The 17,870-nt window shown below is 37.5% G+C and overlaps 1 protein-coding gene across 1 annotated transcript; it reads left to right on the forward strand.

Annotated features, from left to right (window-relative positions):
- Nucleotides 1–868: 868 nt before the first annotated feature.
- LOC113235549 (cytochrome P450 9e2-like) lies at nt 869–17,203 on the forward strand. Its single transcript, XM_026471279.1, has 10 exons — nt 869–1,068; nt 7,140–7,303; nt 7,590–7,727; nt 8,232–8,434; nt 9,340–9,475; nt 10,848–10,943; nt 12,084–12,305; nt 14,528–14,628; nt 15,968–16,136; nt 16,399–17,203. Exons 1-10 carry the CDS (start codon nt 869–871, stop codon nt 16,563–16,565), a joined length of 1,596 nt encoding a protein of 531 aa, XP_026327064.1. The 3' UTR covers nt 16,566–17,203.
- The last annotated feature ends 667 nt before the right edge of the window (nt 17,204–17,870 follow it).

Raw genomic sequence — 17,870 nt, forward strand, 5'->3', positions numbered from 1 at the left:
GACTTATAAATGCAAATGCGTTACGTTACGACTTTCGTTGCGGACGCGATATTCGTATATCGTATTTCGTGGTAAACCTCCTGTTTCGTTTTCTTATGACTTCTCGTTCGTTTTACTTTATACGATTGTTTTTTTTTATTCTATTAATTATATATTCCCGTCTTTAATGAAAGTATTTTTTCGGGTATAACAAAATAGTTTATTATATATAGTAATTTCCAATGTGTGCCGACTGCGAAAACCTAAGAACGCGAATATGATCTTTACCATTAACCATGATCCATTTTACACTATTTCCGAATGTGGTAAAATAAACACGACTCCATTTAAAAGTAATACTGAGTAATATGATATTAAGTTCATTGAACATTCTATGTGTTACTACCATGATTATCAATTATTTTTTTATGAAATTATTCTGCCAGTTTGCTATAATTATAAATACAAAGATCGAACACAATGAAAAAACCTTCGATCCAGCTGGATTCGAACCGGAGCGCCTTCAGCATATCGGACCTGACGCTCTCCCAACTAAGCTACGGAACAAACCAATAAACCTTACGCATTTTTCTATGTGCTTGTTGCTTATCTTTGTTTTTGGTTTTTACTCCTTTTTTGGGTTTTTTTGTTATGTATGTTACGCGATAACTTATTTGTGAACCGATTTTTTATTGGACAGAGGCTACCTCAGTATTGGTCTATTTGAGTTTGAAGGAAATATTCCATCTTTAGGGGTGGCAAACTAAGGGATGAATCCGGTTCCGCGCACTTTCCGGTAACCGATTTCAATAAAACTTAGCAAAAATATATGTCATTCCACAAAGTTTTACGGTCGCTTTTTTATATAAAAAACTTACAATTCTTTCAGATGCTGGTCTGGATATGGTCAGTTAGCCTCTTGACTGCAATATATCTCTACTTCCGGCAAGTTTATGGCTTCTTTAAAAATCGAGGTGTGAAGACAACGGGAATTATTCCACCTTTCGGCACTATATGGAGCGTTTTGGCACAGCGAGAGCATATTAGTGACCAAATTATCAAGACCTATAACCAATTTTCAGACCAGAGGTAAGTACAAGCAAGGCGTAGGAAATTGTGCTTATCAAAATCCTTAACCAGTGTGCCCTATGTTTTATTCGTCATAGTATTAGAAATACAGCGATCATTACGTACTTACTTGGTACTTGCTGCAACGGGCTGGTATCCGCAACTTGACGACAAAGCGCCTATTTTGCGTGTGATATTACTTAATACGTACTTAATAATTAATCAGATTTTACTTTCTTAATAAATACTTAAAGATATCGCTCTACACGGTGATAACTCTGTGCGGTAACAAACGAAAGTCAAATAATACCAGTACAATGCAAAACGCCGGGGCCGGGTTGAAGGTCGTTCTACCATATACAGATATAAAAATGTCAAACAACAAATACTTAAAAGTTTATTTTTGATACATTGAAGGTAGCTTAACTTTTTAAATTAGAAATTACGACCAATAATTTGATTAAGATTTCGATTGTTTAACATTACGATAGTAGTGTTTTGGCGATAACGGTTCTTGTAGTAATTGAGGCTTAACGCTCTTCCTTTGTTTTTTTATTCCATGGTAAAAAGTAATAATAATAATAATAAATAATTTTATTTGCGAAAACACAGTTTATGAAGAAATGTAAAAAATGTGAAAAATAAATATAGTTTCATTGTGGCCGGTTAAACATTAGGCATGCAAATATTGAAGGTATAATAATACATTCACTCCCATACACTTCGGGCCATATATGGCCACACATGAATTTAATAAGTCGGTCAGAATTTGAACGCGATGATTGTTATATGGGTCAATTTTAACTGTAACTGTATGTCAAAATAATATCGTATTATGAATAATGTCAATAACGTCAAATGTCAAAAGTTAGGAAATAAATTTCGGGATTCATAATTTAAAAATTCCATCGAGTAAAATTATAACCAGAAATAGAGACGAAATAAGGGCCGTCCATCACTGGCAAGTCATGCAAATGGGCCTTATATCACTTTTAAATATCAACTCTTCTTTACTCTGAAATCACAAGTTAGAAAGGTGAAATAGTACAGCGCCAATAATTGACCTGTGTGCACGTCCCCGCATATTCCAAAAATATTCTGTATTTATTGTAATAAAGATAATACCTCCAATAATGGGGCTGTTCCATTCGATAGTGTGGGAAAAACTGCAAAATATCTAATTACAAAACAAACGGAATCACATTTCATCGGTAATTAAATATGTAATTTTTCAATTTTCGTCCATTATAGCTAAGCTCAAGTTCAACTAGTCTATTTGAAGTGAAACAATTGACAACAACCGTCAATTGTTTCGAATTCGGACTGGCCAATCAGATCGCAGTTGTCACTGTAATAATTTGCCAGAATAGTTTTCAAACAAACTAAATTCGGAGAATGTGTAGTGCAATTTATTAATCAAGAAATGTTGTTTAATTTTATTTAAATCAATGTATTTGATGTAAAAGTCATGGAGCAAAAAAATGTTGTTTATGATGTTAGGAATATAGTTCTGTGAGGGTGTTAGTATTTTACAAATAACCATGAACACTCAACACTCCTAAATATAGTATGGTTATGTCTTTTAACTTAACTGTAATAAAATCTTCCTTTACACTATAATATAGTTAACAGCACACTAAACTTTACTCAAATCTGAACTCTATGCCACTAATAAATGAAGGTGCAATGTGTTAAGCTGAGTATACCGTACGTCCGTTACAATGTTAGAACAGAATTTAAAATAGACGTGACTAATCCTTTATACGACTCAAGCGGCGCCTATGTCTTATTACGGCTAATAAAGACCGTAGGTATAATAAGGGGTACTTCCTAATTTTAAAACATCTAGATGTTCTTGTCGTGACATAACAGGCACAACATAATGGGCTCGTGTAGTTGACTGTTTGTTTGTTATATATTTTATTGGCACGTCAATAGGTAGTTATCTACTTAGAATAATAACGCATAGAATGATAGTTTCATATCAAACGAATTGTCACAAGTGAGGCAAAAATCAAATTCATGTAGGCTAGTTTTAGTAGTAGGTTAATTTTCGGTTTTAGTGAATATTTATATAAAAATACAAGTTGAAACGCGTTACTTCCTTGTGGAATGTGATGTTAGAATCTGTTTTATGTTTGTCTGACGCATTTTTAATCATTTACCGCACATTTCGTCGTTTTTAGCTAAAATTCTGGAGCTGTTCGCGGTGCAAGTTGACCTTGAGCACTGACAGCCCGCCCGCTCGTGTAGGCCCTTTGGGAGCACTTCAATTTGCCTCACTTAGCGTGTGCGGGCTAGGTTTCTATGCGTTATTATTCTATGGTTATCTATTTGAAATGTATACGTTATAGAGAAGTCGGATAGCCCTTCTTATTCCGTCTAACCATTTATTTAACTTTTAACATATGCATGCCTCCGAAGGCATCCGAAGTTGTGTATTTATTGACATACAACTATAAACAAATATGCAATACTTCCTGGCCTATTTTATTTTTAATTTTAGTGAAGCGACGTGCTCTTTAGCTCCGATATGTATCGAGTCAACTGATTATATAACGAAGATTATTCAAGTTGATAAATTTTAATACCTGTCTAATAAATCATAGTGAAATGAAATAAATTGTAAATAATTATAATAAATTATTTTTGTTTATAATGAATCGTCGTATTCGTCTCCGTTACGAACGGGAATCATTCCTTGAATCCCTATAAACATTAAAATTATTAATTCTTGAGATCACAAATTGTCAAACGCAACATCACAATCCCAATCAGACATCTTTTTTTTGAACCCGCTCACATTCACGGTTGAAACTTCTTCATAAATAAAATCGAGTGTTATAAAAAATCGAATCTGAAACGCATTAGGACATCAGTAATTGATTGGAACTCGAGCTGTCAAAAGTTAAATAAATGGTTCGACGGAGTATTAGATTGCTTGACTTCATTCCGGCTCTATAAGAAGATTATATCGTTACAATTTAACACTTTGTAACAAATTTTCAAAAAGGTTCTGTCTCTTCTTTGACAGTATTGGTTTCTGATTAATTTAGAAGCACGGATGTAAAAAAGAGTAGGTAGCTATATGCTTGAAACTTTGCTTTTATGATTATCACACTGGTGTTTACATAATCATAACATTTGCCCGACGATCTAATGTACACGGTGGTAGTACCAACAATAAAAAACAAGACGGGTGATGCTGCAGATTTGTCTAATTACAGGCCGATTTCACTACCTACCACTATAGCTAAGGTGCTGGATAGTTTGCTTGACAAACAGTTGGATAAGCACCTCCACCTGCACGACGCTCAGTTCGGTTTCAGGCCGGGTCTGTCTACTGAGAGTGCCATCCTCTGTCTCAAGCAGACTGTTCAGTACTACACTGCTAGGAAAACACCAGTTTATGCTTGTTTTCTGGACATGTCCAGAGCCTTCGACCTGGTTTCTTATGACAAACTGTGGCAGACACTGGAAACTGAAACTAAACTACCCCATGAGATTGTGACAGTTTTTAAGTATTGGTACAATCACCAGCAGAATAGTGTGAGGTGGGCAGGAGAGTCCTCAGATGCGTATGGGTTGGAGTGTGGGGTGAGGCAGGGGGGGCTGACTTCGCCCCGTCTCTTCAATCTATACGTGAACCAACTTATCGTTGGGCTCAGCGGCGCCAATGTGGGATGCTCTATAGACGGAGTATGCATAAATAACATCAGTTATGCTGACGACATGGTGCTGCTGAGTCCGTCGGTGGGTGGTCTGAGGAAGCTACTGCGCATTTGTGAGTCGTATGTGGAGGCCCATGGGCTCGGATACAACTCCAAAAAGAGTGAGTGTATGGTGTTTAAGGCTGGTACCAAATGCTACTCTCCCATGCCCATTACTCTTGGTGGAGCTGCTTTGAACATGGTACATAAATTCAAGTATCTGGGCCACTGGGTCACCGACGATTTGTGTGATTGTGAGGACATCGATAGGGAGCGTAGGGCGCTGTCCGTCCGCTGCAACATGTTGGCACGTAGGTTTGCACGCTGTACTAAACAAGTAAAGCTGACGCTCTTTAGGGCATATTGTCAGAGCTTTTACACGTGCAGCCTATGGACCAACTTTACGCGGCGGGCGTTCAATGCACTGCGCGTACAGTACAACGATGCGCTCAGAATTCTGTTGAAGATGCCGAGGTATTGTAGCGCCTCCACCATGTTTGCAGAAGCACGCGTGGATGACTTTTATGCTGTAATACGCAAACGGAGCGCTTCATTACTTTCTCGCCTTCGGACCAGCACCAACGGAATTCTGGGCGCGCTGTCCAAGCGTTGGGACTCACCCATAATGTGTAGGTGGTTGCAGCTGCATGCCAGTGTAGCGCCCGTTATTTTTTAATATTTATAATATTTTTAATTATGAAATTTTAATTTTTAAGTTTTTGTATTGCGATTTTACATTTTTGATTTTAAACTTTTGACTTTAAATTTTTGATTTTAAATTTATTATTTTAATTTTTGATTTTAAATTTTTAATTTTTGCTTATTAATTATTGATATTTAATTTGTGTTCTTTAATTTAAAATTTTATTATGTATTTCAGTAAGTTTAATTTAATTGTTTGTTAACTACACATACTAACATTAGTCTATAAGTGAAACTGTAACTAACACCATGGGTCTATGTTGCCTGAATAAAGGAATTTAATTATTAATTATTATTATTACTATAATCTCGCAAATGTACACTTTTCTAAGTTCTTCGTCGCTCATTTGTAGAATTTTCGTTGAAGACGAAGCTGTCGAGGCTTGAACACCACCGTAAAGGTGCCTGCTTATCGGTATTCTACAGGATACATCACGGAGAGTGTGCGATGGAATAGCATAATTTCATTCCGCTTTCCCCTTTCCATTATTGGGGGACTAGACGTGGGCAGGAATTCTACTCCTACGTTTTATAATTATAACAAACTAGTGGAGTAATTTCACAAAAAATAATTAAATATCAATTCAATAAAAATTTAACTAATACAGTGAATAGCGACATCTCTCGCTATGACTGATAGCTGTAAAGGTACTAACTGGGTGATATATCTTTCATCGATTTCCCATAGATGGCGCTACAACTAAAAAGTCGTTGAAAAACCAAATACGTGAGGTCCGTTGGTTCGTTCCGTGGCTTAGTTGGTACCTATAGCGTCTAGAACGGTATGCAAGAAGACGTCGGTTCGAATCCGACCGGATCGAAGGAATTTTTTCTGAGTGTTCGATCTTTGTATTAATAATAATAACAAACTAGCGGAGTAATTTCACAAAAAATAATTGAATATTAATTCAATAATAATTTAATTAATAAAACAGTTGCCAAATCAGTTAACAATACTTCAAGAAATATTTTGACCGATGGCTTTGAAGAAGATCATTTATGACATATCACAATTAATAATGATTCTTTTCATCAAAGTTTACAATCAAAAGTATAATTACATTGTGCAGTCGGTGCCTCTAATCTAAAAGATCAAAATAATAAAAATAGTATTATCACTAGTTACGTGTTCCTCGCCACGTTATGACGTTTTTTATTATCTCGATACACGCTCCAAAAATATAATAATAATTCAGAAAAACACCACGAAATTCCTAAAACACTTAAAACTGCTGAATCGTAATCTTCTTCTTATTTCATCATTATAATACCAAACTACACATCTTTACAAAGCCGTCAAAAGCCATTGTAATTAAGATTGAGATATGTTAACTCTTGCGCCGTATTTGTCCGATGTAGCCCTTCAGACTTCCACAAGTTTAGGTGTTTACAAAAATCTTTGACTGGGCACTGTGTTTTCGAAGTAAAGATGTCATTTTTCATTAATTATCCAAAAGATTAAAATTTAAGACTTATGTTTTCAAATGTTTTTCATTTATACCTTGATGCTGCATAAACGTTTTAAGGTTTCCATGTGAAGAACATTAATGCATGTATCAAATGTAAAAGATATGGTTATATATCTATATCTTCCATGAGTTTAGTGAGATTTGTCATCACTTACGAAAGTTACTAAAAGCTTTCAATATAATATTTACAATAACAGAATTATTTTATTAGGTTCTACGGTTCGTTCCAATTAGTGAAGCCGATGGTACAGGTGAGGGATATCGAGCTGATCAAAAATATTAGTATCAAGGACTTCGAGCATTTCCTCAACCATAACCAATTCCTCAACACAGAGATCGAACCGGTTTTTGGAAGAAATCTTTTCGGTTTAACAGGTAACGATAGTTGTGTGTAATGTTGCCGTTACTGCTGCAAATAGAACTCGACTAAGTGTCCCAGTTACAATTTTTTCTAAAAACATCTACGATCTTATTCTCAACTACTCGCTTATTTTGATTTAGCAAATGAGTTGGGAATCATGTAATAAATCACAAGTATCATTACGATATGACGCAAAAGATTCAAGTGTAATCCGAAGGAGACACAATGCCACGTGGGCTTTTGGTGTCGTACAAAAGTGTACAAAAAGTATCAACTTCAATTTTGACTCTTGACCATCAGGACAAGAATGGAAGGACATGCGATCGACCCTCAGCCCTGCTTTCACCAGCTCCAAAATGAAAATGATGCTGCCACTGATGGTAGAGGTCGGAGATCAGATAATTGTACCGCTTGAGAAAAATATCCAGGCATCTGAACGTAAGTAAATTTTGAGTATTTATACCATAAAACCAAAACATTCCATGATGATAGACGCGCATGTTCATGGGTGTTTGTTACGCTATTTAATGCAATAATTGTTAGATAATTGATGGGAATAATTGACAGATAAGGAAAGTGTTACAAAAGAGTCTAATTTTTTTCGACTTTCCATACAAATTTATCGATGATTTAGCACAAAATGATATATAGCAGGTGAAAGCTGTGATATCCTAATGGTTTGACTTACCGTCTCTGAAGTAGGGGCCGTTGATTTCAATCCGGGCTCGCAACTTATGTGTGAAATTTAATTGGAAATTTAACATGAGCTTTTCGGTGAACGAAAATATCGTGATAAAACGTACACGTCGACGACTTCTATGGCCTATACCCTCGCTGGAGAGGAGACTCTTGCCCAGCAGTGGAACGTAAAAACGGGTTAATGATGATAATGATGTTTGAATTACCTGTGTGTGCGTTTTTATAGTTCCTTTTTATTTACAGAAGGTTATTTGGATGTGGATGTGAAAGACCTAATGACCAGATACGCGAATGACGTAATTGCATCTTGTGCCTTTGGCCTGAAGGTGAATTCTTACGTGGACGAAAACAACCAGTTTTACGCGATGGGAAAAATCCTTTCTAATTTCTCTTTGCGTCAAATGTGTTTGCTTTTCTTGGCGCTTTGTTTTCCGAAGTTCATTAGAGTGAGTATGTTTAGTCCCTCCTTAATCGTATCCCGATAATCTTTACTACGACGTTTCCGAAGAATTTTTCATGAATCTTATGAAAACCACCTACAAGGACCGTGTAGTATAAACAAATGTATTATTGTATAAAGATATTCATGAACATTTGTTACCTATTTTTGTTTCTATAATACAACTCCATGCAGACAAAACCGACTTCATGCAGTCGAAATCGACTGGGCGCAATCGACATTAACTGCAGGCAATTTTCGCCACGCGTTTAGCTCAGGAGCTCAGTGTAAAAGTTGACTTCGAGATGGAAGCACGGACGCTACTTCTGTTGTAATTGGAGCCAAAAACAAAAGCATGCAGCGTCGAAAAAATCATTATTGTTATGTTGCTATAGAGAAGGTGATTTTCATATACTGTACCCGAAATTAAGACAAGATGAAAACAAATTTTCAAGTACTTTAAAGTGTCGATTGCTACATTTGATAAATTAAATAATACATTTAAAGCATCACTTTCTCATCAGAAATAAATATCCTCGTAAGAAAGTCAACTACAACTACTTTTGATCGGACTCTCGGACTATCATTCACATCGACGCTCGAAGTTGATGTCTCAACTGCATGGAATTGAGTTTCGACTGCATGCATGCGTAAAGTTGGTTACGACTTCACGCATTAACTGCAAAAATGCATTCAATGTGTTAGCAGCCTTAACGCTTTTCCATGAAATGACAAACGACATCACATTCCGTATATTTTGTGTTGTGTGTTTCACGTTGATGTTTACATTATTCTCCAGTGTCCATCATGGCGCTGTCGCCCGGTTTTTTATTGTGATAGGTAAATCATTATGTAGCAACCTATAAATTTCAATTATATAATAATAAAATATATATTCAATTATATTTTCAGACATTAAAATTGACTCTGTTCCCCAAGGCGGTAGAGAACTTCTACAGGACGCTGGTGACGGAAACGATGCAAACCAGGGAGTTAAAAAACATCGTTCGGCCTGACATGATACATCTGCTAATGGAAGCTAAGAAAGGTTTTCTTTATTCGCTAGTTCATCGGTATTGATAAATATAGTAACTGGTTAATTTGCCAAGCGCGTGTTTTATAACATCTGTTTGTAATAAGAGTGAGCCCGCCTATTACGTCATCTCAAATTGTGTTCGGACCGAGGCTGAGAGGCTCCGGCTGGGCATCAAATTCGACTAAGTGTGAATATTATGTACCAGCATACTGGTACAAAAATGTAATTACTCAGTACTCGTGTATTAATTTCTATGTAGTGTGTTTCTTTTTTAACTTATTGTTGCTGTTACATTTCCATGGGAATAATAAATTTTGGTTTAAGATATTTATTTCTCAAAACAATACAAATTCACTTAGCGAGAAATACAAGGTATTATAATAATTTCTACAGAGAGTCGTGTCGACAAAATATTGAAATGAAGGTATATTACGGAAAAAAGTATTTATGTGGTCTGTGAAGTATTCAAATAAAATTTCGTGTTCTAGTATAATAAGAAAAAAAACAAAAGCAGGATCGTAACCAAATACATATTTTAAATCAATTGCCATGGTGACAATAGTAATTACATAAATAAGTAAAAATATCAAATCTGCCAGAAATTCCTCATAATGTGGAAATTAAATTTATTTTACAATAATTGGAATGATTGTACTTCCTTAATATCTTTCGGTAATTTGTTGCATATTTAGCTCCTTCGTGTATTATGTTTTTCTTTCCATAATTCCGTAGTAAACCATCTAATAGGTAATTAAAAAAATTGCTGCTAGCTCCTCTACCAGCTATTCGGGTTAGTAGCAGATATGTCAGTTGAAGTATCCAGTAACAATGTTCGGACATAGCTTCCAACTCAAGTGGGCAACTCACTTGTCCCGCGTGTCTCCTCGCCTTAGACCCTCGTCTAAACCGCTATTAAGACGCGCTAGCTGCGCACGAGACGACCCGGCAACACACCACCGGAGCAGACGAACATGTCCGTGTCTGCTGCTAACACAAGAGTTCACACTCAGAGTCCGGGACGTATCACTGGCGGAGGGCTAGGCCGGACGTCCGCCGTACCCTGGTCTTATCGGGAAATCCGTAGTCTCCTCGTAACTCTATCTCTCGGCTCGGTAGACATGGAGAAAATACAAAGTGTAAAGTACAGTAAATAAAGAAAAAAGAGCTGTGATTTAAAAAAGTCATAACAAACCGCAGTCGTCGGCTAACTTATAGGAGCTAGGAAAATTAATACCAAACATATGTACAAAAAATAGGAAGATATTCAAGCTAGCTGCTAGCTACCGACTTATTAACAAAATGACAAATAATACTACGAAGAATTTTTGTTATCAATCGCGTTTGACTATTTTTACACACGTCGTACAAATTTTTTACTCTACAGGAAAATTGACGTACGATGAAAAATCAAGCCATGTCAAGGATGCTGGCTTTGCCACCGTCAAAGAATCGTCTGTTGGTCAGAAGAAAATCACCAGAGGTACGTAATATTAAAATAGGAGTAACTTTTTCTGAAATGGTGTCTGAAATTAGTGATGTAAAAGACCTCTGCTTCGGCTTCTGCAACTGCGGTAGCTCCGCACGCTTTTTCACATCTGTTTCCATTTCTGCTTTCTCAACTTTTATAACTGAACTGTTATTGGACGTTTAAAACTTTAACGATGGATCGGGCGTGGGCGCGTGCTCGCACGTTTCCGCTACTTTTCACATGGTATTTTCGTTTCTGTTTCTGTTATGACACTTTCGTTGTATCATTATCTGAAATGAATAAAACGATATTTATCATCATCATCAGCTTACATGCATCCACTGCTGGACATAAGCCTTCCCTAGAGCACGCCAACTCTCCCGGTCTTGTGCCGCCCGCATCCAGCCGCTGCCGGCCACCTTGCTAAGGTCGTCGGACCATCTTGTCGCAGAGCGTCACACACTACGTTTTCCTTGACGTGACCGCTATACCAGAACAAGTCTGCTCCATCGGCGATCAACCCTCCTGCAGACAGGAGGTAGTAAAAGATACTAATAAACTGTTTCGATGTTTTCATTCATTCAGGAGCAAAAAAATTATATTCAAAAAACAATGGCGAACTCCCATACCAATTCTTGTTGTTCCAATTTTCTTTGCACCTATAATATTATGAAAACCATGTATCAGTATAAATTCAACGAATTGGTCTTGAGTTTACTATTTGACAAATTTGAATTAAAGGTACTCCGTTTTTTAAAATTTTTATTGTATTGATATTCAATTATTTTTTGTGAAATTATTCCACTAGTTTGTTATAATTATTAATACAAAGATCGAACACTCAGAAAAAATTCCTTCGATCCGGCCGGATTCGAACCGACGTCTTCTAGCACACCATGCCAGACGCTATAATAACTAAGCCACGGAACGAACCAGCGGACCTCACGAATTTTTGTATGCGCTTGTATTTGGTTTTTCACACGAGTTTTTAATCGTAGCGCCATCTACGAGAAATCTATGAAAGTTTTATCACCCAGTTAGATATCTTAACAGCAACCGGCCATGGCGAGAGATGTCGTTACTTAGTTTGTCAAGGCAAGGACCTTTAAAGATGTTTTTTTCAAACAAATTTTTTATTATTATTCTCTTTAGTATGGTCCAACGACGACTTGTGCGCCCAAGCCATTCTGTTTTTCGCCGCTGGTTTCGAGAGCGTATCTTCTACAATGTCTTTTCTGCTGTACGAGCTGGCTATCAATCCTGATAAGCAAAAGAAGCTGTACCAGGAAATTAAAGAGAACGAGGTCAAAAACAACGGGAAATTTGACTATACTTCTATACAGAATATGATTTATATGGACATGGTGGTCTCTGGTAAGGGCATGAAGACGAACTTTCTTATTATTCTTTAAAATAATCTCAATAATAATGAACCTCGAAAGTCAACCTTAGTAACCCTTGACTTTTAAATAGGGTGTAATTACGTATTTTTCTGTAACTGAGTTTTCACTTGATTGTTTGCCTAAATATGTTTTATTTTTCAGTAATTCATTACTTAGTATGTTACCATGGACCTATAGCTTCTACAGACTGCTAATCTCGTTATACGAAATCGTAGTTGAGTATTTAATGACTATTGGGTACACCAGATGTCGCCACGAGTACCAAATAGCTATTTTTACATATAATTTGTTTTAGACTGACGAGCTGCAATTTATCAAAGATAATTTGTAACAAACAAATCAACTAGATGGCGCTAATTTTATGAAATTAGACATTCTTATGGACACTACCGCCTTCAATTTAATTTTGTTTAGGAATAGCGCCATCTACCCATGTAAGCAATGTAAGCAAGCGTTAATTTTTAAATACACAAAGCCATCTATTTGTGAAAGTTCAAAAAATAATTTTAGTTCATTACAAGGAAAAATACACTGCTTCATATTAAAGAGGAATTAATAGATATCTACGGCTATGTGTATAATATAAACTATTTTTAGGCTATTGGTTCATCGCCATCTAGATATAAGACGGGATTTTGTCCTTTTTCAGAGTTACAATCTGTAGTATGAAGATTAGCAGTCCCGTCCGAAATGACATTTTCCAGAAATAATGTTTGCTCGAATTTTCATAACCTCGAAAGTAATTTTGAGAGGAAAATGTTTTTTCCTTTAAACCTTTTTTTTTTTTTTTTTGTTAATCCGGGGGAATCTGCTTACAGATACCCCGGCCCCGCGGGGGCAGAGCCGGGGTTATGTGGGACTGGGCTGAACCCTGAAGGGGAGCAGTCCGACCGCACTAAACCCCCGGAGTGTTCCTCCTCTCCGCTGTAGGTGGGGGTACGGGTACGCTGTTGCACTCGTCCGCGCCCCCACCAGCGGCTGGCCGCGCCCTGCGCAGCCGAACACCAGACGAGCCTTCCATCCCGGGCCCCTTTATGCTGGGCAACGAACTCCCCCGAGTCCGCTACCCAGGGGCCATGGGGGGCCAGGACAGCATCCACTCAACTGTGAAGTTCAGTGGCTGCTCCCCCAGCCCCCGCGGCGGATCTGATGACAGGCTCCGCCGCAACACCTAACGCGCTTCCGCGCGGACTCTCCGATGAGAGTCCCTCGGAGCGCCCACCACGGGCCAACCGCCCACGTTCGGCCGCGGAGGATAGGACGAGCGGCAACGACACACCGACACGTCTCTTCCCCCGCGGCCCCGCCGCCACTGCATCATTAAAAGCGGTGCAGCCCCGCTAGGGTCGCGGAGGACAGGACGAGCGGCAACGACACACCGACACGTCTCTCCCCCCGCGACCCTCCTCCTCGCGAAATCCGCGCGGTCTCCCGCTGGCCAAACGAGCCCCGCGCGGAAAGCCCTCCTCCTCGGGCCAGCCTAGCACCATCGGCCGGCCCCGTGGGTTCCTCTTAGCTTCACCGTGGGATGAAATCGACCACGGCTACTATAGCCCCCCCGCCACGACAAGGCCGGAACCCCTTCGGGGGGGTTTTCCTTTAAACCTAACTTAACCTAACCTAACCGAACCTAATCGTGTCTTTGCGATAAACATCCAACATATCCTGAAAGAACGACTGTTTGATTATAATTTGGTTTTCGGTGTAATGAAAATTCGAACAAACGTTATTTCGGAAATAAAATTCGACTTTGTGATAGGTTACCGCTGCAGCTAAGCCACCACAGTTGCAACGTCATTGTCGTGACCTACGCGCGTGACTTTTGCAGTCACAATTAGTGAACTAAAAGTTACTAACGCGCTACAAACGCGATGCTTTCGTGCCACAGTCGCACCATTGCAACGTTTCTACACGCTTTCAATTTGAAGCCGCGTATAATATAGTAAGCGCGTTATATTTCATAGCGTAAACGCTATGAATCCAAGTGTCCATAAGAAATTATTGTTATTATATAATATCAAATGGTCATGTACTTTTTGAAAAGTATGGACTTGGCAATTTTTAACTAACCGACAAATTTAATATGGCAGTCCTGTTATTATAATAAAATTTGTGACAAATTTAAAACGTTGACCAAAAGTCAGTCTAAATAGGAAAGGTAAACAATTTCTTACTAAATATTTTGTATTTCAGAAATATTAAGATTATATCCGCCCAGCATTATCTTAGATAGATGCTGTACCAATAACTACAATTTGGGCAAACCTAACGACTATGCCACTGAGGACTACATTGTAAGTGTTTAAAGGCAAACTGCCTTTATTTAATTAAACGAAATTTATTAGAAATCATAGGCATATTTTCAACTCGTCGAAAAATTCCCCTGAGAAAAAACAAGCAGAAAATTAGAATGGTTGTAATTTTTCCACCATGAAGCACTTTGTATGGAACTATAACAATAATATTATTCCAGTCATCTTTACCTGGTGTACTGTTTAAATATCGTGTACAAAAGTTCTGGCAGGCTAAGACAAAAAATAAGCAATAGCTTTTAATGGCAGTAGAACTCCTTGTGAAAGAATTCGTTAAAGGTAGCACTGCAACCTCATCTATTTCTGCCTCCAAGAGTAATGTGAACATTACTGCGTTCCGGTTTTGAATGATAAGGGTGCTGGTGAAATTACAGGCACATGTATTAGGAAGCTCCAGAAATAAAATTCCTCTCTCTGTTATTTCATTTATTAACATAAAGACTATTATGGAAACCAACCTTGAGACTCAGACATATTAACTAAAAATAACGGATAACTTATTTAAGTCGAACTTTTTCTCGACATGTTTCGAATTCGTGGCCATTTTTCGTGGCAAGTTTCCATTGAGTCACATCTTTTGATTAAGTACCACGAATTGGTTCCAAATGTGTCGAGCAAAAATTCGACTTAAATACGTAGGTTATCCGTTATTTTTAATCACGACTATTATGATTGTACAGTTTGCACAATAATATGGCACGGTAAAGTGAAATGAGAGGCACTGTCCTCTGAGACTCCAACAAACAGAATGCCGAACACTCAAGTATCACGAAGTAAGAATACCTTAGCTGTATAGTGGGAGTTTTTAGGTAGGGCTGCATTTTTGGCGCCACCAATGTATTGTGGCAATTAAAGTTGCTGTGACGCCATCAGTGAAACTTACTGGCGCTGCCAACCTAACAATATACATAAAAAGATATAACACTCACAGTGTAATAGCAGTAGTGGTCATTGTGAATCGTCCAGGGAAGTACTACCACCTTACCAATTTTTGCCGCTAAGCAGTAATGTCAGCATTACTGTGTTCCGGTTTTGAAGAGTGTAAAGGTGTTGGTGAAATTACAGGCACATAGGACTTGTCAACTTATGTCTCAGGGTGACTGGTGCAGTAGCAGTGCCCCAGATCTTTGCGTTTAACGCTCCCAGTGGCACTGCAACTGTTATGGACAGGCGTGTCACTAACGTCGCTTGATAGTATATTTAAAAAAAAAGTTTTTCGTTTGAAATTGTTGCATAGCTGCGCACTGTCAAGCAAAGACCATAAACATCTCTTATTCTTTTATTTCTAATAAAATTTTTCATTATTATTTTATTCTTCTAGATCCGCAAAGGTGAAGGTATTCAGATCCCCGTGTGGGCAATTCACCGCGATCCTCAATACTTCCCGAGGCCGGACAAGTTCGATCCTGAGCGGTTCTCTGAAGAGAACAAGTACAACATCCAGCCTTTCACTTATATGCCATTTGGACTTGGACCTAGAAATTGCATTGGTGAGATTTTTTCCTATTCATGAACATTTCGACAGCAAAAATTTGAAATGTCGTAAGGAACATTTTGTCGTAATGAAAAATGTTCTTTACCACACAAAATTCAGTACTTAATCCACGAAATTATTGTCCTTATATCAACGGTGGAAATTTGAAATGTCCTAAGAGGCATTTTGTCGTAAGGTCGTCTGTAAATTTTCACCATTCATTTTTGGCTAGCATTAACTACTCATACCTCCAGTTAAAGCTCTTGCTTAATTTACAGGTTCAAGATTTGCCCTATGTGAAGTGAAAGTAATGGCTTATCAAATCATAAACCTCTTTGAAATATCGCCATCGAACAGAACGACTATACCTCCCAAGCTGGATCCCTCTTCGCACAATATTCGCTTAAAGGGGGGTCATTGGATCCGATTTAAGACTCGGAAATAGCCGTAAATAAAAATTGCCAGAAACCAGAACTCTACGCGAACGAAGCAACATGGTGTTCGTGTAAAAATAACAATCATAGTGTTGGGCTTAAATAATTTATAAGTTTTTATTAAAAAAACCCGAACTCAAAAATTTATATATAATCCCTTTTTGCTGTCATTTACTTCCGTTAAGTGTTAACGGAAAGAAGGTGAAATTCAATAAACTAGATTCAGTTTCATTCCAACAAAAAAAAAACCTTGAAATCGGTTCACAAATATCGAAGTAATCGTGTAGCACACCGCGTAAAAAATACGGACAAATTGAAAACCTTCCCCTTTTTTGAAGACGTTTAAAAATTACGTTCGTATTTAGAATCTGTGCTGTGCTTTTGTATGTACTCGACATGTAAAATGTACGACACGTAGTTTTCTTATTTCGCGCAGTACATACCTTAGAGATGTGCGCTGCGCCGCCACATCTCTAACAATTTTTTAATGCCGCCTGATGATTTTTTTTTATTTTACTTTGTTAATTACAAACTTTCGTACCATTAAAATCTTCTCTACTCTTCTTATTAATTTAATCTTATTATACTAGATTTAAATTAAGATCGTTTTTTATTTGTATTAGTTTTGTAATGATACTATTAAGTACATACATGCTAAAGGTCAGTACAAAGTGAAAAAAGTTGAAAATGAATACAAAGGTTGATTTAAACAATGTATTACTGTTTTTTTAAACACCTGATGCTCACGTGTGTACGTGTAGTTTGTTGTGTACACATAATGTTTATAATTAGTTTAATGCTTATTTGTACTTTAGTTCATTTTCGGTACAACGTAGTGAGGAAAAAGGGTTTTGATTTTGTTAATACTAGATGGCGTTAGTAACGCTTTTGGAAGTGTATGAATCGCATTGATAAGTTTTTACCGCGATTGTATTTATAGCATAAAGGTTTTGTTAGTTTTCGTAGTCAATTGATAAACGTGGAAATACCAGTGAACATCAGTGGAGTGTAAGGATTTTTAGGATCCAAGACTACACCTGAAAAATAATCCGCCGCGCGCCAGTGGAAAAAGAGCAACAGACGTCGCTTCCAACGATTTTACGATCGGTGCAGATCTCTACTCACTCACACACACATTTAAATATTCATAATATTGCATTATTTCAGTGTGACCATAATTTAATAAATACATTTTTTAAATTAATTCCATTCATCATACGATTCTATGAATTTTTACAAACCTTGTTGATTCCGTACACATAACTATAATGAGTTTAAAAAAAGAACGTCGCATTTTTGGTAATCAAAATATCAAT

This window comes from Hyposmocoma kahamanoa, unplaced genomic scaffold, assembly GCF_003589595.1.
Source record: "Hyposmocoma kahamanoa isolate Upper Pololo Valley unplaced genomic scaffold, ASM358959v1 87266, whole genome shotgun sequence".
In the NCBI taxonomy this organism is placed as follows: domain Eukaryota; kingdom Metazoa; phylum Arthropoda; class Insecta; order Lepidoptera; family Cosmopterigidae; genus Hyposmocoma; species Hyposmocoma kahamanoa.